Source organism: Larimichthys crocea, chromosome XV (assembly GCF_000972845.2).
Source record: "Larimichthys crocea isolate SSNF chromosome XV, L_crocea_2.0, whole genome shotgun sequence".
NCBI lineage: Eukaryota > Metazoa > Chordata > Actinopteri > Sciaenidae > Larimichthys > Larimichthys crocea.
Window position 1 is genome coordinate 579,159 of NC_040025.1, and position 24,095 is coordinate 603,253.

The 24,095-nt window shown below is 39.8% G+C and overlaps 1 protein-coding gene across 4 annotated transcripts in view; it reads left to right on the forward strand.

Annotated features, from left to right (window-relative positions):
* bsna (bassoon presynaptic cytomatrix protein a) overlaps positions 1-24,095 on the forward strand; it is a 150,664-nt gene that overhangs the window by 86,647 nt on the left and 39,922 nt on the right. For all 4 annotated transcript variants that reach the window (XM_027288988.1, XM_027288991.1, XM_027288989.1 and 1 more), the window contains one exon: positions 21,563-22,021. In XM_027288988.1, the coding sequence (XP_027144789.1) occupies positions 21,563-22,021 (459 nt within the window). The remainder of the gene's footprint in view (positions 1-21,562; positions 22,022-24,095) is intronic.

Below are 24,095 nucleotides of genomic sequence, written 5' to 3' on the forward strand. Positions count from 1 at the left end.
GTAAGCTCTGTACACACACACAGATTTGCATGCAAACACACACATTTACTTCCAAGATACACATACAGTACAGATACACATGCATAATTAAGGGTTTAACATAGATATACACAGAGGACTCGGAGTGTAACCAACCATGTTTGTTGCTCTGTAAAGAAGTGTTTGGCTTTCTTTTTTTATAAATAACTACATCTGAGAGTGAAAAGCAAGACAGATAGAGAGACTGACAGAAGTGAAAGAGAATGAAAAAGAAAGGACTGAGAGAAAAGAGGACAAGCAGCAGACAACCATGAAGGGAGTTGAGAAGGGAAAGATTGAAAGTGAAGGATTGAGAGAAGAGAGAAATCAAGGGGATGACTTTGATGAAACAGAGAGCAAATCTGACAGAGATGCAAGACAATTAACCAGAGAGAGTGGTCAGAGGTTACGTTACTGAGCAACACAGAGAGAGAGAAATAAATTAGAGGGTATACCCAGCCAGATACTTTAACTGTGTTCTCTTCCAGCCCCCCAGTGCTGCTTACTGAATGGTTGATTCCCAGCCGGGCTGCGCCATTCTGTTGGTGTTTGTGGGGGTTGTTTTCTCTCTCTCTCTCTGCTGGCTGTCCTGCCCCCGAGACTGAAGCTTGAAGTGTTTCTGCTCCATTACCTCCTCCGTTCGTCCCTCCCTCCTTCCTTCCAGCTGTTCTCCTCTACCCACTCAGACTTTATCTCCGTCTGTCTCCTCTTTTCCCTCTCTGCCTCTATTTTGTGTTGCTTTACTGGCATTAGTGTTCATGGTAATATGCATGCTGATATGGATACTTTTGGACTGAAAGTGGCGATTATTTCAACCAATTGGGTAACAAATTTTCAGAAATAACAGCAGTAGAAAAGCTTTCATGAACTGATTAAAACCTTAATTATATTACATGTCTACAAATGGCGAGTGACCTAAGCCTTGTAAACTCTCACACAGACAGCAGAAACAAATAAAAGCCAATCATTCACAATTCCATGACTAAATGAATCCAATCACTTAGGCTTTTTTTTTTAAATAAATGAAACACTTGCTGCTGATATTTCACCTGCCACTGCAAGGATTTAAATCTGGTGCAGGAAGCGTTGAGTGCCATGTAGTTAAACTGCGGTTAATACTGCAAAGTAGAAATGATGGTGTTAATTTTTTACACTATATAATCTGCTTTTAAAATCATAATTTGCTACAGAGTAGGCCTACAATTTGAATTAAATCCAAAACTTCTGTATTTTTGTAGTCACAACAAGAACACACAGGAGCCGTAAGCACTGCCTGTTTCCTTTACGGGCAAGCGATATGGGATAGTTTAAAGGAAAAGTTTGGATTTTCTTTTGTGGTTGTTGTGTGGTGTATGAGGTACTTATCCATATTTAGGATTTTTGCCTATAGACGGTGGTCAGCACGCTTCCAGTTTAGAGTAGCAGACAGAAATCCTGGCAGGGAAATAGATAAAAAGGAAGGTTTGCTATATGAAAATCTTCTCAACCCTTGCTACCACACTGTCTCCACTGTAGAACTTGTGTATTCCTGTAGCTATACCAACTTATCCTTTGGGTCACAGGGTTGGGAGCTAATCCCAGCTATCATTGGGCAAGAGGCGGGGGGCACCTAGGACACGTCATATCCATTACTCAAAGCTATGAGGAGTGAGCAAAGAACTGAGAATTTCATGAGACATTAAAACACTCTATTGACATCCAGACTAATGAAACTCTTTTAGGAACATTAGCAGCTTTTTTAAAGCGGTGTGAGGCAGATTTCATTACAGATTTTACAGACTGGCACCCATGAAGCTGTTGTGAGTAAAGCCCTCTCACACAACACTGCAAGTTGGTTTGTCCAGGTTTGTGTGGTCACACAGAACAGTATTTATGAGGTTGCTTTATCTGCCTCGACCACAGGAAATATGTCAAACATTAAGATGTATGCTGCTTAAATTGAGGTAACAAACTGATTGTTCCACCTCTGGGAATATCATGCTGAAAAAACAGTCTACATATCAGGTCGTGAAATCTTAACAGCACCAAGAGAAGTTTCTCAGGGCCAACAATAACCTTAAAGTTGATGTTGAAAATGGCACACCAAATGATGTGTATACCCACTTTTATAATACTATTAATACTACATTTTTATCACTTTTATTAGAATGCATCTGCAAATTAAGTGCAAACCCCTATGAGGACAACAACAAAGTTGTATGTAGACAAATCTGAAAACTTACTAACTTTGTCAAACGTTCAACTCAGTTTCTCTTTGTACTTGAAGTCAGTAGCCATCAGAGCCGTGGCACATTATGGCACGTTATCAGAAAACGGATAATGGATATCTGGGCCAAGACTTCCCCTGCAGTTCAAATAACAACTTGATACGCGAGAAAGACGAGAATAACACATTTCTGCTAATCTCTATAGACAGATATCTGCATATGAATGCAGAAAACTAAAACGCTCCATCGTTGCCAGTGCACAGTCGTCTGGTTCCGAGATTTTATTTCAGCCAATTCGTTCCACCTGTTTTGCTTTTCACATGGACTGTTGCAGCCAAACCTGCTCAAACATGATTGGGCAATACTACTCGGACTACAAACAAACCAGAATGCTACCGGTGCCAAAATCTTCCCTCGCTTACAGATTCTGCATTCATATGCACATATCTGACTGACCTTTACTTTGTCCCTTATTTATCTGTATCAGTACACCTTGATGGTTTCTTATATATAATCAAGTTTGCGAAACAACAAGAAAATTGCTGTTTTTTTGTTTTAAAAACATACAAATAGAGGGTGAATAATCACCAGTGTGGTCTCTAAAATGATAGAGCACAGTGCTAACACTGAGAACAGGTTATTTATAGTCACACAAGAAGCAGAAGGCAAAAAGAAGCAGAGTGATTTTAGACTCACTGAGCAGCTATCACAGTCTTGTTCGCACTGCATTACATTTCGAGCACCACTCAAGAAAACACACACACACACACACACACACACACACACATGCTCAGATAAATTGTGTCCCTGTGTAATTCAGGCGTGGGCTGTTGAATTAGCTCTGTCACTAGTATGTTGTTCATCTGCTCAGCTCAGTGGGAGACATGGCGACTAATGGCGGTGAAGAAAAGTGTGTGTGTGTGTCCTTATGTATAGGGACATGGCAGTGTCTCATAATGATTTAGAGCCACCAATCAGCACACAGACACACAGTAAATACACACACTGCCTCTATCTCATTGTGTACACGGTGACAAATCTCAGTTATAATGGCACTTGCAAAAACAGAGAGAAAGAGAGAGAGAGTATAAGGTAGAGGGACAAAAATAGAGAGAGAAAACCAGTTAGCACACATGCAAAGCACATTCACATCCCATCACGCCCGCATGCACAAACACGCCTACACACTTTTATTGCGTTCATGGTGACAAATCTGGGCAATAATGGTCCTCACAAACAGCATGAGAGAGTGAGCTGGAAACACAGAGAGGGAAAGTGTGGGAAAGTGATGGATGGCTAAAGGAGAGTGAGATGGAAACAAGCAAAAAGGTTAGGATTGGACTGTACCAAGATGCAGAGTGAGGGTGGGAAAATGTAGAGAAAGGACTGAGGATACACAAAGGACACAAGAATTGACATTTAGCATGTAAATGTGCTTTTGGTTTTTAGTCACTTAATGTGCACACTGAAATAAACTGAAATAAAAAAAGAAATCATATTTTCATATATGTTATGTTTTTAAATGCTGAACATTTGATGCCAAACAGTGTATAACCTAAGCCTGATTTTCATAATTCATTCGCAAAGCCAATCATCAAACCGTATAATATAATATAATAGAATATAATAGAATAGAATAGAATAGAATAGAATATAATAGATAAGATAGAATAGAATAGAATAGAACATCTTATGGGCTAAAATTCACCACCACAGACTTGCAAACCCTGGACAGAAACTAGAGCAGTGGAACGGTTTCCTTTGATTGGTACTGTGTGTGTGTGTGTGTGTGTGTGTGTGTGTGTGTGTGTGTGTGTGTGTGTGTGTGTGTGTGTGTGTGTGTGTGTGTGGAACTAGAAAAATCCAGCTGCAACCAGCAGCTCAGTGGTTTGTATTCCACTGCTGCTCTCTCTCTCTACAGTATCTCTCTCTATGCCTCCTCTTATCCTTTCCTTTCTGTTTCACTCTCTCTCTCTCTCTCCTTCATTTCCTTTCCTCTTTCTCCCTCTGCATCATTTCTCCTTTGTGATTTTGAAATGCTGATATACTCCCCCTTTCCCTCTCTGACAAACCCACTAGCACCACATTACTCTGTGTAGTATGTTTCATTATCCAGACTACAGTAAACCAGAAACACAGCCCTCATGTTAACGGTAGCTGTCCGTCCTCCTGCTGGTCGTTTTTGGTCATTGCATTTGGTTGTTGCCTCTGTCCATGGTGCTGATCTCAGCTGTTTCGGGACTGCTGTCTGACTGCATACATCTGGTATCATGTTCTTGATGAATTTTAACAAGGATTTTAATTGGTATAAAAAACCATTTCAAATCAGTAATGACTACATTCATTTTGACATGTTTTATAATTATGAGCACACAGGACTATCACACAGCACCTTCTCTACGCTGCAGTTTATATTTATCATGTTAAATGTTATATGTACCGTGGCTCAGTGGTAGAGTAGGTCATCAAATAACCCCAAGGTTGGCAGTCCAATCCCTGCTCTCACTGCATGGCACCCCTTGAGCAAGGCACTTTCATAGTGACTTTTTTGTTTTATTTTGTAGTGGCAGTCATGTTTTTAGACCTGATAAAACCCCAGTAAAAGCAGACATGGGGTAATGACAGGTGGAACTTGCACAGCCACACATATTTCCATTTATATTTACTACACATCTTGACTTGCAATCTGCTTTTTAAGACTTGAAACTTGACTTGGACTTTCCCCAGAACACCTTAAAATAAGGCCTGGTTTACACTTTTTTTGTATCACAATCACAGCTAAATGATCTTTTTTTTAAGTTTACTAACTGCTGGCCAACTGCTAAATAAATATTGGCGATGTAATGCCATGCGGTCTATTGACTGTCTGTTTGTTGGTTCCAAACTCAGTTTCTGTGTGAAATAAAAAAGACTATAGTGATAGGGGAAAAAAGAGGAATGACATCAAGAGGGAAAGAGACAGTAGAAAACAAAAACAGAAAAAGAGATCAGAGAAAAAAGATGGTGAGAATGAACATTGTATCTCAGCAGGAGTTCCTGTGCTGCTGTCAAACTCTTGCTGCAGCCTCATATTTATTATGAATCACTATATTTAGTGATGCATCTCTTCAGCAGACTGTCAGGTCCACTTCTTTCCCTGTCCACAGCTCAAATTACCATCTTCACAAATAGATACTGCACTTTCCTCCACTTTATTATGTTAATAGTGTCAGTAGCCAGGGGATGTCTGTTTTTTTTTCTTCTGAAATATAATGGATGTTGAATAACTGTTTCAACTAGACCTTTTTAAATGTTGAAAAGGCCTTCAGTTTCCATCAGAGAAGATGGAGAAAATAAGTGAATCATTACTGAGTCTCTGCATTTACCATAATAACCAGCAATGCAGAACAAGGGCTGTAATGTTATCCACCATTTTAGGCTAATTCAACTCTCTGCGTCATCATTCTTTACTGTCTCCTATAGCAACTATAATCTACTTGGTCTAACTTATACATAAATAAAATCATTTTAGGGTGTAAGAGCAGAAAGATTAGCAACATGTTAGTGGTCTGATTGTTTCTTTTTCATTTCAGCAGTGGAATAGTAACAAAACTAAAATATTTAAACCATCAGTCTCTTATATATAGTGTAAAGAGTAGTAGTGATGCGGGAGGCGTATGAAAATAAAGCAAAATGGTAGAGACAGAGTTTTATGGCAAACAGAAAGGAAGAGAAAAAGCAGGTGTACTATCTCTGTGACTCCCCTGGGAGAAGAGGGTAAATTGATCTTTTCAACCAAGAAAACACACACACACACACACACACATACACACACACATACACAAGCACACTAACTCTTGTGCACACAAGCATAAAACAATTAGAAAACACCCCCTGGAGCACTTTGGTGAATCAAATTACATTCCAGAGTCCTCTGAATCCAGTGAGAGTAGATTCCACCCTGTAACTGACCAATCGGCTTTCTTGGGTACTAATCAATAAAATATCCTTTACTGGACTGTGTGTGTGTGTGTGTGTGTGTGTGTGTGTGCCAAACTGTTGAAAGGCAGTAAATTTCCTGTAGGGTTGAAGGTAGCTTAAACACTAAGTTGTCCTGAGGGACACAGAGAAATAACAGTGTAGTGCAGTGTGTGTGTGTGTGTGCCTATGTGTAGTGTAATGGCATGCAACTGTATGTCGTCAATACCAGTTAAACATAGGGCTTGGGATCTGCCAATAGCTGCTACGCTAATTTTAGTCATCAAAGCCTCATGGTCAAACAAACTGTGTTTCACGCTATGGAACAAATTCTAATGTGTTGATTTCCTGATTCAGTCAGTGAAACTGAATGGACAACTGGTTTGTGTTTGTGTGGGTGTGTGTGAAGGACAGTTTTAGACCTTGAGAGTGAGGACATCTGGGTTGGCTTTAACATCCTTAAAAATCTGTTCAAGATTTATTTTGACATTTTGGGAAATCTGCTCATTCTCATGTCTGTGCCATAAAAGGGAAGTTACAGCAAGCGGGTGATTAGTTTAGCTTAGCATAAATGGTGAAAACAGGTGGAAACAGCTAGCTAGCTTAGCCAGCCAGTTAAGCCCATTAATTAACACATTGTATTTTGTTTTTTCAATCTATGCAAAAAACAAAGTGTAAAAACAGTAAAGTGTAAAGAAAACTGAAAAGCTGCCTCCTCCTGTTTCCAGTCTTTATGCGAAGCTTAGCTCACTGTCTTGATCTTTGCTGTATCGATTAGTATCAATCTTCTCATCTAACTCCCAGCAAGAAAGCAAATAAGCAGATTTCCCACAATGTGGAACTATTCCTTCAAAGATGTTAAAATCGACCTTTACGGTTAAGGTTAGACTTGGGTTTAGATTAAGTTTAGGAGTTAGACATGCAGTAGTAAAAATTCAATAGAGATCAACACAAGTAGGTATAGACATGCATGTCTGTGAATCATGATCATTCAGTTTTTAAATCAACACAGTGTTTTTGTGGTTTTGCTGACATGAATCTACGTGATTACATTTGAACTGTTGTGCCGTCATCACCTTCTGTATTTATTCACTCTCCCTTTGTCCAGTTCCCGTTTTTCTCCATTTTCTGTATTTCCAAACTAGAACAGATGTCACACTGAAGCCTAAATCCAAACTCTTTCCTCTTACTTCTTCATTTCTTAAAAATAATCATCCACCCAGCTCTTCCCTCCCTCTTTCCATCTACCCCTCTCTCCCCTCCCCCTCTGCCACATCCATCCTTCTTTGTTTATGTAATCTCACCTTTGACTCCTCACCGCATTTTACAGCTGTGCTGTCACTCATGAATTATTATATTGTACATGAAAACAGACTGTGGGGACTTCAGGGTGACTTCCCTATATATTTGCCGGCTCAGCCAAATCTTGTGAGCAGCTAATATTTGGATAATGAAAAAAAAAATAGCCATCCAATTTTCTTCTTTTCCACATTAAAATCTGAATTACTCCTGTGCGTCTCTGTCCTTAGATAACTCGAGGAAAATTATAAATCTTTCCAGCAGTCATATATTGGCCTGTTTGGAGAGCACTGAAGCGCCTTCTTATTGTTTAGATATGATGACTTAAGTTGGGTTTAACAAGGAGTTAGTTTATGCTTCTCATCTATTACAAATAATAGCAACTTCCACTATTTCTTCTAAGGTAAACACATCATGGCCTAATCTGTTGATAATTGACTTTCTCCCCCAAGTACTGGAAAAATATTGTGATGTGGTAAATATGTATATTGTATGCAACTATGCCTGTAAAAACAAACCTTCAGCTTGTTTCTCCTCAGTGTGTAATTCTTAAATCACTGGATGCTGCCCTCCTATACTCTGCCATATGTCCCTTCCTATTTTCTTTCTATTGATTACGCTGTCAGAGGTCTTCCTAGCCATGTGTGTGAATTAATGGTTATTGGTTATTGATCTGTGAACAGACGTGTCCTTTTCACTTCAGTTTTTTAGATCACAGCAAAACACAAATAGGCTAAATGTAACATAAACACACCTCCACACGATTTGTGGAGATCCCGTCAATAAAATCCTTTTGCAAACCTTCATTTGCAGAGTTTAGATCATCAGAACAGCTGGCTTGATTGTCTATTTGGTCCTGAATATGAGACTAAAGCTGTGTTTATCCTTTAAAGAGCACTCAAAATGACTTTGATTAGTCTTTGCCTTTTCGCTCTTTCATTTCTGGCTTCATGTTTGGTTGCAGTAGTGGGACAGCAGTCTCGGGTGACTCCACTCTGTGTAAAATGAACAAATGATGGAGGCAGAGCATTGACACTGACACATAATCAATGCCTATCTGAGCTGCACGGACAGAGAAGCAGCGTGTCAGTGCTGCACAGAGATGACAAATAATCACCATGTAGTGATCAGGTTGTCCCTGCAGCTACTGCAGATACTCCAACAGCCATACACTCAATGCACACTCACACACATGAACATACAGACTATGTACTGTTTGTAAATGTTCTTAAACATTTCTGTTAAATAAATATACAGCATTAGCATCAACATGCAACATCTACTTTTTCTTCAATCTCTTTTTTAAACCCCACTTTTAAACCTTTCTCGCTCTCGACAATTTGAGAATGAAATATGCTGGTGCCAGAGATAGAGGCAAGAGAGAGAGAAAAAGAGAAAGCAAAAAGAAGTTGAGATCGATAGAAAGGAAGAAGACAGACAAGAAACGATTCAAGAAAAAGTGAACGGAAAAAAGGAAAATAAAAGAAAAGGGTTGAAAAAATAGACAAACAGCTGCAGCCGCGTGATTCATCTGGAGCCCCCGTATCTCAGAGCAGGTGGATAATTCCACAGCACAGTGTGAGCACGCTCCTACGGAGAGATCTGATTGGATGGGAGGGTAAAGGTGCTTTGTGAGTGTGTGTCTGAGCATGTCCACTGTGTGTGATATTGCAGGTGTCTGAATACATTACGCAGTGTATTATTAGTAAGTTGGGGGAGTAGCTGCCAAATGATGCACTAACATCACACATTGTAGTGTACACACACACACACACACACAGACACAGATACACAGATACACATGACTTCCAAGGATTCCCGAGCTATAATGCGACATGACACTCGACTGAGGTCAGAAAATAACTGCCACTCAGTATCTGAAAAAACATATGTATGATCACAGATTTTTATCGTTTTATTCCTGATGCTTTCTCTTCTTTTCCATCCAGTTTGGTGGTTTCCTCAGTTGTTGTAAGTTGTAAGCATCCTCTTACATGGGACAAAAAAACATGCACGACACAGCAAATGTGGCAATTTGAACAACCAGAAGAGCTTTGAACATATCATCAATGACCCAAAATTACAATCAAAAGAAAAAAAGAATGATTATGAGAGAAACTAGCTGGGGTTAAGTATGGACCTTCCTCCAAAATATCACATTATTAATAATATATGTTTTTTAGATTATAGATCCGGTATCGCACCATATCTCCTCATATTCTTTCAATATAAAATGCAGTGGTGGAATATATCTGATAATAAAGCATACACACGATCTTTAATATTCATTTTATACCAAAACATTTTTAGAACTCTAGCAAATGAGATAAAGTGTTACTGATAAATAACTTAAATCTTAAAAAAAAAGCCAATATTTGTATATAAGTAGTGCCCTTGAGCAAGTCACTGACTCCTGTCAATGAGAGTGCAGACTGACCCAGATATCGTTTGTGCCCAAAGAAAAAGTGTATGTTTAGAGGCTGACTCAGCATGCTGTGATTCAGGGTTAACACACACACACACACACACAGAGGAAGTGGGTTGAAAGTGAACGACAAATGACACTGACCTTTACACACTGTTCCTGTCTGTGTGAGTGTGTGTTCATACTGAATTACTGCTGGGAACCTGGTGGACTTCTCTAAAAGTGTCAACTCATTATTATAGTATTAGTACATTTTTATGTCCCCGCTCACGTGTTATGATGAATCCATGGGATAATACCTCAATATACAGTAATAGATATAAAAACAAATGAATGATAGTTTGTGTAAGTTATTTTAATAAAACTTTATATTAAGGAACACATATTCACCATTAACTAGGTAGCATACTAGCCCTCTATTAGTAATTATTAAGCATGTATTAATACCTTATTCTACCTCGATTATGACATGAATTAAGATTTTTCCTATTAACTCCTAATTATTGCTTATTGACTGTAAATTAATGCATTGTTGTTTTTGAATAATGATGTGAATAACCAATGGTTTATTGTGGTTTAAGTTTATGATTATATATATTTATATATATATAAAAGTTTATGATTATATATATATAGAAGTTTATGATTATGGCTAATAATAGTTAATAGTTTTTCTATTATAAGTCTTTGCCTGAGCAGCTTTAAGGACTTTAAGTACTTTAAGTACTTTAGGTTGAAATGACGTACGATGACGTGACAGGTACAGTTTATGTTATGAGTTATTTTTTCTTTCTTTCTGTTTTTTATACTCAGCAGCCGGAGCACTCATGTCTGACCCTGTCAGCTCTCTGCGAGCTTCACTCTCAGAGTTGCTCTTTTAAAAGACCGAGCTTGTGTTTTCGTCTAAATGTCAACATGGCATCAGCTCTGTTCTGGTGAGGCAGTGATGCGCTTTGTACACAAACACACACACACACACACGCAAGCAGCAAAGACTGGAAGCACGCATCAAGACAGTTGGACTTACACATCACACACACAATTTATTTTACAGCAACAAACATACCAGCACACACTTTTTCATGTAAATACACATGCAAACAGGGAAGCACACACACACACACACACACACACACGCACAGAAATCCTGCCCCCAAAGCATTTCTCAGCCAGAACTGCCAGTTTCATGAGGCAGAACTAATTTACTGTACATTTTTGGAATCCGCCTCTCTTTTCTCTCCTCCTCCTCTCCTCTCCACTTTTCTTCTCCCTCCTCATCCTCCTCTCATCTCTCTTTCTAATTCGCTAATATCCTTATCCTCTCCCTCAGCCTCCCTCTTTCACTCTGACATTTTGCCTGCATCTCTGTTCACCCTCTGATTTCTCATTTTTCCCTCGTTCTCTCCTCTCTCCTCATCTCCGTTCTACACATCTCCTCATACACCCTCATCCTCAGTCATGTTTGGTGCTGCCCTAATCTAATCTCCGTTTTGCCTTCCTGCAAGCATTTGATGGACAGTAACTTGCAGTTCAGCAGCTCCTGAAGCTGGCACCAGAACTCATATTAGAGCATGAGTGAATTTAGACATCAAAGTCTGTTTGCAGGTCTTGGGGTGAACCACAGCACATGTGAGAAAAAAATTGTGTAAAACCTTCCAACATCGGTCAAAGCTTAAGACTACACATTTGAAAATATTTAAATGAAAATATTGGTGACTTTCACAGGACTGTGTACTGATATGTAATTATTACCAAACTCCATTTCCCTTTCTTCACCACAATCATCCAACTGTCTTGTTCAATTCTTGTTCAATCAATTCTTTTGCACCAAAATCTAGAATTGAATTTAATTTCAGTTTAGAAAACATTGCCTGTATAGTTCATATTGATTCATTTATGGTGCGCTGGAATAAAACAGGAGGAAACCAGAGCTGAGAGAAACCAGAGCTCACCCTTTAATTTACTTCTCACCAATCATTCTCTCTCTGTTTTCCATGTTTTTATCTCCCTGCAACACTCCATCTTCCATCTTCTCTCATGTCAACCCCAACCTCTACGTATTTTCCATTTCTCAGCCTCCATCCCATCTCACTCACTCATCTCACAATGAAAGACTCTCCTCTCCTCTCCTCTCCTCTCCTCTCCTCTCCTCTCCTCGCTGTAAGCCCTAAGCTAAACTTTCCTCAAGATTTGTTCCTCCAACTTCCTTTTCTAGCATCTGTCTGATCATGTCTTTCTTTTCGCCCTGCGGGATGAGCCAGCAATCTCCCCTACTCATAATGCTCCTGTCCAACTGAGGACTGCCTCCTGCACTTCAAAGTATACACACTTCAACACTTCAAAGGCTGCAGTCTCTCTCATACTAAAACCAAGGCCAGATCAATTAAATCCTAATAATACCCAGCAGCCCCCTCACCACTCAGGATGAGGTTCAAATCTGCGTACACAGAGTGAGGCTCGCCTCACTTAAACTAAACTTTTGTGTCCCCAAAGAGCTCATTTGTTTTGCAGCTCTGCAGATGAAAACGAGGAAAATAGGACTTGTATCTTAAAAATGTCTAAAAATAGAAGTGCAGATTTGGAAATGTTGGTCTCATTTTTAGGCAAGAACACACAGGCCATGTTGCTAAACTTAGCTGTACAGTCTTTAAATAGCACAGGAACTATTTTTGACTTACGGCAGCAAAAAAAACAACAAAACAAACTCTGACATCATTTGGCTGTATGACCAAAAAACAACAAAACAAACTCTGACATCATTTGGCTGTATGACCAAATGATTCATTTTCAGCCTACTGAATGAAAAAAGTAGACAGACTTGGCAAACCTAATGTATATTTTATAACATTGCTCCAGATTAAGCCTTTTTCTGCAAGCAGCCTCTCTGGAAGTTAGTTTGTACTTGTCGTTCCCTCTTAAAAGCTGCATGAAGTTGTTACAGCTAACACGTAACAAGCTGACCAGACGCAGAGCGCCATTAACAGTCAGTTTGAGTTTCTGTCCACATGATTAGGTCTAACATCCACTCTCCTTTTAGCTCCTGTCTCAACTTTTGAGGGAAACATCTGGTTGTATCAATCAATGCTATCAGTGCTTGTTTGACTGAACCCTACAGTAAATGCACTCTGAAACCAAAACAATGAGCTAAAAGAGGCTAAAAATGATAGATAATTCTCCCCTTTCATATCACATATAGTAGACACTCAAAGGAGTAGTGTACAAGATTTAACAGCATCTAGGTTAGTTACTGAAACACACAAAAGGCTAGAGACAGTGTTCAGTTTGTCCATTTTGGGCATCTGTAGATATAAAAGGCTTATTTTAAGGTAACATAAATACAGTTTTTCTTATTATCGGGTTATTTTAAACTAATGAATACATAGTTATGAATATTATATTCCATTTCTGCCATGTTCTGTAAATAAATCTTACACACTGGACCTTTAAAGTGATGAAAAACAAACCTCATGTACGGCTCCCTGAGTTTATTTGTTTCAATGACAAAACCAGACTTTGTGTATGATAAAGCAGTCGTAGAAGTTGGTTGACTTGTCTGCCTTCATGTTCCCTGTTGACCCAGCTCTGAGATAGTCAGGCCCACTCTCGCTCTGCCCTGCTTTGCTGCTGGCTAGCTGCCATCCTATTACTGCAGGAGTCAAAATCCTCTGATCCCTGTAGCCCATACGCACACACACACACACATGCACTGCAAACATTGTGCTGTTGCTGCCTGTGCTTCAGCAGTGTTTATCTGTGTGCATATACATCCGTTCGTGTCTGTGTGTGTGTGTGTCTTAGTCAGTCCCAAAGTGACGACAACCCTGTTAAAATTAGCCCTTATGACAGATTTGTGGGTCAAACTCAAAACAAGCCATGGTGCGCCTTTGGTCCGTCTCTCAACCACAAAAGCTTCCGCCTTTAAGCTGGCTTGTGACGGTTAGGTCGCTGGTTCAAATCCCTAGTCTGTCTGAGAGAATCCAGGCAGGAAAACTCTCCTTCAAAAGCCAATGTCAGAATAGTGTTGAGCATGGCACGCAACCTCTATTCACTGCAGTGGAGCAGCTCAAGGTCCAAGAATAAAAGACAATCATCAGTGAACAAATGAAGCTCGCTAATAAAAAAACTCCAGAGTTGTTCATGTTTCAGTCCTAAACCAACCTTTCTTCTGATCATGCACAGATGATATCCAATTAAGGCATAATCTTGTGGAAATCCTCACAGCACAACAAAACTGATTCAGACTATAAATGGCCCTTTTTGAATGGTTAAAATGAAATAAGACTATTGCTCACAGTCATAGTGTCAAAATTCATCATCGTGGCAGCTATAAATTCACAGTATATGCAAACGAGATCATCCTACGCGTAGTATCAGCAGAGGAAAGAGGTGGGATCAACCTCATCTGGGGCTTTATATCGCCTCTTTGAAGAATGGCTGGTCGGCCGGCCGGAGACAGAAAACGGGTAGGAAGTGAAAGAGGTGACAGTGAAATGTGAGCAATAAAACATAATGTGTAAACATTAACACAAACACACACACACACACACACATACATAGAGCTGCGTGCCCACATCTCTGCCTCGTACAATGAGGTTACATAATTAAAGAGGCTCCGTTGTGTCAAATGAGAGAGATTTTTAAAATATCTGTGAAATGGAAACGAAACCTGTTTGTGTTATGTAACCTGAGAAAAGACCCAGATTATTCCTCTTCTTCTGCTTTTTGTGTCAGTCATCTCTCCTCCTTTTCTCTACTTCCTCCTTGCGCTTTTTTCTCCTGCTGTAATTTATTCCTCCTTGTTTCTGCCACTTGTCTCTCTCTTATACCTTTCTTCGTCTCCACCTCTAATTTATCTCACACTTATTCTCTCGTTCACTGGTTTTCCACTCCTATAATTCTTCCTTCCTATCTCTCCTCCCCGAGTGTCTTTCCTCCTCCTCTATACTTCCTCCATCTCTAATTTATTTCTCTATTTCCCTCCTCTCCTCCTCCACCCTCATTTCATCCCCTCCTTCTTCTCCTCCTCAAGCTTCATTTCTCTTCTTTATCCTCTCCTTCACTTCCTCCCCTGCTCTTGATGCTCTCCTCTAAATTCCTCTCCTCCTTTCACTTATTGTTTCGCTCCTGCTTTTACTGCCTCTACTTCTTCATTTGATTTCCTTCTTCTATTATTCTCTCTATCCCGGCCTCTGTGCCTCCTAATGGTGCGAAAAGGGTGTTAGATTAAATCCTCCACCTTTAAACCAGCCGGTGTGAGTGTGATTTTGTGTGTCTATGTGTATGCATTCGGTCGCCGTATATATTTGTGTGCACAAGCCAAGATTTCAGTCAGTAAATGCAGTTAAATTAAATAAAAAATGAAATCGAATTAAATCAAATTAAATATCAGTCATCATCATCATCATATCATATTCAAAGCCAAATTTCACAGTTAATCATGAACATGTCCGAATAAAAACCATACAAACAAAATGTTTTCTTTTAGGATTTAGAAATCATTTTAATCTCAACTTGTACTACTACTGTTACTTTCTTCCATTTCATACGTAATACTGATCTCACCTCTGTCCTTACATCCATCTTGTGCAGTATTTCCAACATTCATTGAAGGACACCAGGCAGGGAGAGAGAGAAACATGAGTTGGAGATAGATAAAAGAAGAGAGTAAAAAGAGAGTGCAGCCAAAAGATGCAAAATGTATCTCAGTGGACAAAATTATAAAGAGGAAACCAAACTAGGAGGAGACAGAGCTCAAGAGGCAGGAATAAGGATGGAGATAAAAAAAAAAGAGTAGTTCTGAAAGTAGCAGGAGGAAAAAGAGTTTACGTGGGAGGGCTTCTGTGAAATCTGCTCTTTGTTGTCATATATAAATGAGTCTGCTAACGTATGATGACAGAACTGATGCAACCTGCGCACCGAGCGGTGAAACCTGCCCCAAAACTAACACAGTGTCATTTTGATTCAGTTGGTGTAAAAAAATAATTAGCCAACGAGACGAAGCCAAAGAAGACAGTCACAATGATATGTTCAAAGGATAACTGATAACTGTTAGTATAAATACACAAATCTTTTGGCAGCCTGCTTCATTTTCAGAGAAAATGCAAAGGTCAGCAGATACTGTAGCTGCGAACTGATAGAACTGGTCATCCATCAATCATAACCCGCCTGCGCCCTGATTGGCTCATCAGTGTTTGACCCCAGGGTTGAGAGGTATTGCTGCATGAAGCTGATTTACTGTGAGGTTGTTGTGGTCATGATGATGATGATGATGATGATGAAAATGATGCATAGCTTCGGTGAAGTAGTTTGTGTTGAGTCAAGACTGATTTCTCTACAATGAATGGCGTTCATTTCACATTGAGCAAAAACAGTAAATTCAAAGGTAAGGCTTGTCTTGTGACAGGTTGAAGTTTTTCCCTTCAGTCACTTACAGCCCTGTCCCTAATTTACTACAACACCAAATATGTACTGAAAGAACACGATACCAGACTGTTTATCGATTTAACTAAAGCCTGATGTTAACCAAAGTGTTGTCGTAAAACTGGATCCTTCCACCGTTCACCCCAATCTTCCTATGGCACAAGAACGCAGCATCTGTGGACTGGAAAAAAAAACATTGCCAGTGCAGCATAATCCAGGCAGCAATTATATTTTATCCAAAATATATTTGACAAAAAGTACAAAACGCCATCATCATCATCATCAGCAGCAGCACCTGTCTCTTGTCCACTGTAGCTGGCTAACACCGCTTCCCTGATCGACCTCTTCTCTGTTTCCTCTTCGAGCCAGTTACATCAGAATCAGCAGGGAGCCACATTACTAAAGGCTGAGCTGAATGACTGTGTTTGTGCACGCACTCATGCACATGTGGTATCACTCACTTTCCCCATGTTCCTCTCCTCTACCCAGTGGGTTTCTCCTCTCACCCCCTCCTCTTTTTCTTCTTCCCTCTGCTTGTCATCTCTCTCTCTCTCTCTCCTTCTGGCTAGCCTTCAGCTCTATCTTGCATTGATGTGAACCGTGTGTGTGTGTGTGTGTGTTTGTGTGGTGCAGAAGAGTGCAACCTAAAGCAGCAGCCAACCAGTGCTTAGGAAGTGTGCGCTCGAGCAGAACAATGGCATTCTGGGTAAAAATAGCCTTCGCAGTGTTGGAGGGAGAGAAAAGGAGACAGAGAGTGACAGGGGGAGAGAGGGGAGGCAGGGTAAGAGCTGAGAGGAAGGGGAAAGCTAGAAGTTTTGCGATCATGTGGTGATGGGAGAAAAGAAAACTTCAGGTGCAAATGTGTGAACAGTAAAAACTCACAGAACAAAGAATGAGGATGACTCAGTCTAGTGTGTGACCTGAAACTGAGAGAAGCACAGAGAAGTAGTCTACTAGAGTATTTTAAATGGTGGGAGGAAGTGATCTCACAATCATACCAGCGTTGTGTCTTATTGTAGTATTTATTTATTTTATTATATTTAGGATATTGTGTCTACATTTTTAGAGCTGCACATTAATAATAAAATTTATATGATATGATACAATACATAACGATACAGGATACATGATAGGGATGCACCGAAATGAACATTTTCGGCCGAAACCGAATATGAAATGCGGTTGTTAAATTTTTTACTATTTTTTTTTACTATTGCATAAATAGCCTAGAATAAATCTGTACACGTTTTTTCAAAGAAAGTAAATGTTTATGTAATATCCTTCGGATTTCCAGTTAGTATAATTATTATTTCATTTATATTGTTAGAAAGCCCATGTTGTTTTAATCACTGTTAATTTGTTCTTGAAAGAAATACCATTTAGTTTTATTATATTTCCGGTGAATTTCCATTTTTCCCACGTTCATGACTGCATCATAGTCATTACGACGGTCATTGAACGCACCTTATGTGTGGGACGCCGTAATGTAGAGAGTATATAGCTTCGCTAAAGAGCAGTGTATGATGTATTTCTTGCCTGTGTTTTTCCTATATCCTGCATCGTGGGTTTATTGTGTGTGAATGAGAAAAGAATCAGCAACCCTGGCCAGATCACCGCGCACGTGGTTTCATTGCATCAATTGCGTCACGCCACTATTCGGCCTTACTATTCGGCCACTTCACCGAAAGCCGAAAAGGCACTTTTGGGCAATTTTCGGTGCATCCCTGATACATAACGATATAATACGTATATGTGAAACCTCATGTACAGTAATGAAGCTGGGGCCTCTCTGGGGCTGGGGAGTTGGCATGTTTCTGCATGGGTTCTCTCTGAGTGCTTCCTCCCACAGTCCAAAGACATGCAGGTTATTTCGTGACCCTAAATTGGTGTGAATGTGAGCATGAATGATTGTTAGTCTCTATGTGTCAGACCTGTGATGAACTGGAGACTTGTCCTGGGTTCAATGTCAGCTAGAATTGGCTCCATCCTCCACCAACCCTGATAAGAATAAGCAGTTATGGTAAATGAATGAATGTACATTGCAATGACCTTTGTTCAGCTCTGCAGATAAAACTTCCTGTTGACTTCAAGTTTTTAGTTATACTTTGAAATATCTTATTCACCAGACAGATTAGCTCATATTTTTTAATGATATGGGGTAAATCCTGCTGACTTTTCCTCTAGTAGTGTCACCAGAAAACATTTGTTTTCATTGACATATCTGATGTCTCCCTCAGAATTTTATAGATTTATATTGATTTACAACTTGGAAATAATGATTACGGCATCAATGTAAAGACCCGAGCTACTGTGTGTAATGTTTATACCTGTAACTCAGCCCTCTAGCCTGAGAATGAACCATTGTTCCTGGTATTTCTAGTCTCTGTCTGTCACTCATCTCTTCAATGCGTTCATCTTTTTGGTTTTCTAGACTAACCACATGAGTCAAGTCAAAGGACTAGTTTGTTTTGGAGTAAAAGCTGGATAGGGGTTAAAGTGGGTTTCTGAAAATAGTAGTAGTACATGAAGAGGGCAGAAAAAAACAGACAGAGAAGGAAACAAGGCCAAACACTCCCCACAGATGATGCAGTTTCCCTCAAGGCCATGGTGATGAATTTGTCTCCTTCATTGTTGAGTAATTGTATGACTTCTGTATAGCCATGGTGTAAAACAGGGTTTGAACGCAGTGGTCAGTCATTTACACAGTTTTGTCATGAATCAAATCGAGTAGCTGAAGAAATATTGTGTGCAATGGATGATGTATAAATAAATGTTGGGTCTATCGCTTTCTCTACGATGAAATTTGATGAGATTTGAGATGGAGGAGTTAGAGATGACAAGAGGTGGAAGGTATTGCTGAAGACAGAGAGAAAGCTGGAAGAACACAATACAGTGCGATGCTAAACAGATTTTTAGACAGACGTTTAGAAAGAGAGACAGTCTAAATGCAGAATCAGGACTGATGGAGCATTTTACTGAACGATATTGACAGGAGGAGAAGAGCCAGATTGTTTGTGCTATGTAGGTTAAGTGGTGGAGCTATGGGGTACTCCATGGGATGATACACACACACACACACACACACACACACGTGATGTGATCTGTAGGACTGAATGTACTCGCTCTGGCAAAAGGAGGCAATGAGTTCACTTTAGAGTCTAAAAATGATTCAACAGTCTCTGAAGCTACTGTACGGTGTGCTGCTTCAGGGGACACACACACACACACACACAGAAAGTATTATATGATCGTCAAAGGAATACTGGTGACTTATTTCACTTCAACGTGATGTACGATGAGGGGAGGCTTTACTGTGCTGTGTAGGCTAAGTGGTTGCGTGATGGAGTACTGCACAGTACCACACACACAAAATGTGCTCATACATATGCAGCCAAAGACACACACACAGGGTCACAATCTTACAGAACATTTTGTACCATAGAAGATATTTTATAATCTTTTATAACTGGAGGCCAACTACTCCCACAAACAGCCACATTATTCAGCTGTATAATCAATAGATATTACTTTCTTTAAGTATTATCAAATTGTCAAAATGATAAATGATTGAAAAAAACACACTCTTATTGATTTTCAGCACTTAGGTACTTGTATCCTTACTTACTTGAAGTGTCCACCTCTTCCCTCTCTTTTGAATGGCAGCCATAATTTTGAATGATCCTGACTGAACTGGAAAAAAGCGTCATATGTCATATATCATAAGCTGCATTTTTTTAAATATATACAATGAGAACTAAGTGATATTTATAAAAGATATTTGTGCTGCAGTTATGCCTCTGTTCAGGCCTTAATACAGAGTGAAACAGAGCAAAGGTAATAGGTTTATATTTTTCCTAAACAATTCAATACTTGGTGCCCCTTTTTCTTCAGTTCATTTTGGAATTTGCCCTTTTGTCCACTTTGCTTTCTTCCTTTTTTATCTAGTTTTTATTTGTCTTACTATTGTGCTAATTCCAGGTATCATTACAAAAGGTTTTAATGGTGTTAAATTTGCCTGTCTATAAGTGCTACAGTGTCCAAAACTCAACCCAAAGCAGCGTTAGTTGCTGTGTGGATGGAGTTTTTTGTACGACACATAATCACAGATAAAGGCTCAAAGGGATTCACTGAAAGAGAGAGATAAAGGGTGGAGAGATAGAAAAGATAGAGGGAGGAGAGGAGGGGGAGGTAGAAAAAAGGTTTGGTGAGTTTTGTGCAGAGAGAGGATTTGACAAGTGGGTGGAAAAGAACAGCGATGGGAGATAAGTTTTCAGAAGGGAGGGTAAACAGATGCTGTATACGGGAGAGATACTGCAGAGCGATAAGGAACGTTGCATGTTGTATATAAAATAAAATAAGAGATAAGCAGAGAGTTTTCTAGTTTTTAAATAATAACTTTCTTCTTCTGTCACTGTGTTGCTGAATTTACTCCTGTGACTTTCTGTGTGCACTTCCTAGATATCACCTGTCAATCAAACACTGTGGACAGTTTATTAGTTGGTGAAATGTCCGTACAGTATATGGAGCCCTTTTCTTTTCAGCCGTGGTGGCTCTTGATGCTCATGCTAAGGCAGTCATCTTCTGCTCCTTTTGTTTTAAAACCGAGGTAACACCCTTTACATCATCGTGAATGGAAAAAAGTGACACAATAGAGACAAAAGATTATGTACAGTATGTGTGAGTGTGTGTGTGTGTGTGTATGTGTGTGTGCGCGCGCAGATTCATTTCTTGTCAGTCAGCCTCACAGTGTGAGAAGTGAGTGGAGCTGAAGTGATGAAAATAGGGTGTAGCTGTCAGTGTGACTTCCTTTTAGAAACTACGTCAGCTTAGCTTAGCCTGCTGCAGCTCTGACAGCTCTGTCTGGAAACAAGATTTCCAGAGTGTATACAGTACTTGCATATGTGTGTGTGTGTGTGTCATCGACATATTTAATGTTAAGAATATTAATCAGGTAGAGAACCGTCAGTCTTATTTATACTAAGTTGAAGAATGCATTATTTTAGTGTGATCCGTGGAGCAGTAGTCACGGAGAGTTAAGCAATAATAAGCTACCTGTTGATTTTATGACTGTCCAGCAGGATTTCAGTCAGAATATCACTTCATTAGCTCTTTAAATTGTATTTTTTATGAAATTGACACACCCTTATAGAAATAATATTATAACAATAAAAGTTTGTTACTCTTGTGGAAAACAGGCCTGTTATCATTAATGTCTTCTGTCCTCTCTGTGTTTCAGAAAAAAGAGTGGCTATGTCTCAACTGCCAGACCCAGCGGCTGATGTCCGGAGGTGGCCTCGATGATCCTCCACTTCCTGTCCCTCATCCATCTCCCAAGCACCAGCCAATGGGCTCGCCCCGTCACCAGGCTCCAACCACTCAGCAAAGCCCTCTCCACAAACCCACAAGTCAGCAGGGTCCCAGGCCAGTCCTGTCCCAGACGCAGAAACCACATGCAGGAATGGGCACAGGCGGACCATTTGCGCCCACTGCTGCCAAACAGCCGGCCGACACCAAGACCACGACACCAGCTACGGCACCTGTACCAACCACGGAGACCCAGAAACAGCTGAAACCCATTGAGGAGAAACCCAAGACCGATCCTGAGAGCCAAACTGCCAAAGAGACCAAGCCATCCCAGAAGAAAGGAGAGCAGATCACTCCAATCAAGGATATTAAGAAGTCCAGGCACTATGATGTAAGTTAGATTTTTATCGTAGCATTGCTTTAGTCCAGTGTACTGCTCTGTATGGTAAGCTATGGAAAAAGAAAAAAATGAACCAAATTAATAATGTATTAACAGAGATGCAATGAAATGAAAATACAAAAAAAATTCTCTGCAATACTTTGATTTCAGTGAAAGTCTCGTTGAAACCATAGCATACATACAGGACAATGTACCAAAAATGGCGATTGCTTTTGTGACCTTTTTAAAGTATGTATGCATGTTAAGTTATATGAATATGCATGGCTGTTCCAGCGTGGCCCTGCTTCACATTCATACACTTTTTCCATCAAGCTTAATGTGCTTAATGGAAACTCCTGCTCTTGTTCAGTACCAGATTTATGTAGTCTACAGGATTTTGCCCATGTTGAACCTCCAAACCTCAAGGTCCTTGAAGCTGAGAGATGAGAGAAAGTAAGTGATAACAGGGATGTATTCCAGATGATACCAATGTAAACAACACGACAGGGACAAAGCACACAGTGAAGCAAGCACACCCACTCAAACACTGGGTGAGTGCAGCAGCTGGTCCTTTGGATCCAAGTATCCATGTTTAAACGTACACTTATTGTATGAACATGTTAAAGATATTTTAACGTAAAATCTGAGCAACAGTCGTTGTGCACTGGTTGTTCAGAGGCAGGATCTAATGTGACTTCCTTTAGAGTTCAAAGAGTCCCGCTTACCTTCCAAAGTAGCGTCTCTTCCACTAGCTTCTATAACTCAACAGGTTTTCTCATAGATGACTAGACATTGTTTCTTGAAAGCTGAAACATGTTGAGGTTTTCTGTGAAAATAAAGACAACAGGGGGAAAGGATGGAGTCTTGGGGAACAACACAGGTTAAATGGGTCATAGATGAGGAGGCATCACTGATCACCGATCACAAGTTCTGTTTGATAAATAGGATTTATTTTTTTAAATACGAAGGCTCATGGCTAAGTTTCTTAGCAAGTGGATGCACTACTGCATGTTGTAAGCAGGAGGGAGCACAGCCAGTGCACAGAGAGAAAATTTATGTTGAATAAAATAATGTTACCAACACTGTTAAAAAATGTCCTTCAGAAATCTGGCCAAAGGCCAATTGTGTCCTTTAAAGTACACAATGAAAGGGCCTTAAAATGATAGGGCAAGACATAGGGGTCACAGTGTAGAGATCAGGGATATGACCAATGCAGATTTAATTTCACGTATTTTGTTAGTGAAGGACAAAACAGAACAAGGGGGAGGCTTCTGTGTGTTGCCGAGAATGAGAGTTATCAAGAGATAAGATCTGGTGAGTCAAAATTTCCTAAGACACCATCAGATGATCCTTTTCCATTACAATTCTGCTTCTCTACATTTTCTCTTTATTTCTCTAGTATTTAGCCGTTTAGCCAAAGCGTGCTGCAAGTTGGTTTGACTGGCCTGATATTTGTAGAAGCTATTGATATTCAGTATAACTTTGCATGTACCCTGGTGCCCAGTTAGTGTGCTTCAATTGGGCTGGTGTGAAAGCTGTCAATCAAACTCTGGTGCAGATCAAACAACCAGACTATTTCTTTTCAAGCCGTCAGGTGGAGATATGTAATTTTAGCATGATTTAAAAAGTACTACTCAAAATCCATTTGCTGATCGGAATCTGTTCAGGAAGCGATCTTATAACTAATCTGTATAAGAGAGAGAGAGCGTAGATATGATGGTGTCTAACCATGAAGAGCTTTGTAAGTAAGGAGAAGAATTTTAAATTCTATATGAAGAGCTTTGTAAGTAAGGAGAAGAATTTTAAATTCTATTCTTGATTTAACAGGTAGCCAACACAAAGAAGCCAAAAATGGGAGAGATGTGATCTCTGATCTTGGTTCCTGTCAGAACACGTGCAGCAGCATTCTGAATTAACTGCAAAGTCCTAAGAGACTTATTGGAGCAGCCTAAAGAGTTACAACAGTCCAGCCTAGAAATAACAAATGTGTGGACTAGTTTTTCTGCATCTGCTTGAGACACGATGCGTCTGATTTTGGCCATGTTATGTAAGTGGAAGAATGCAGTGCTCGAAATTTGTTTTATGT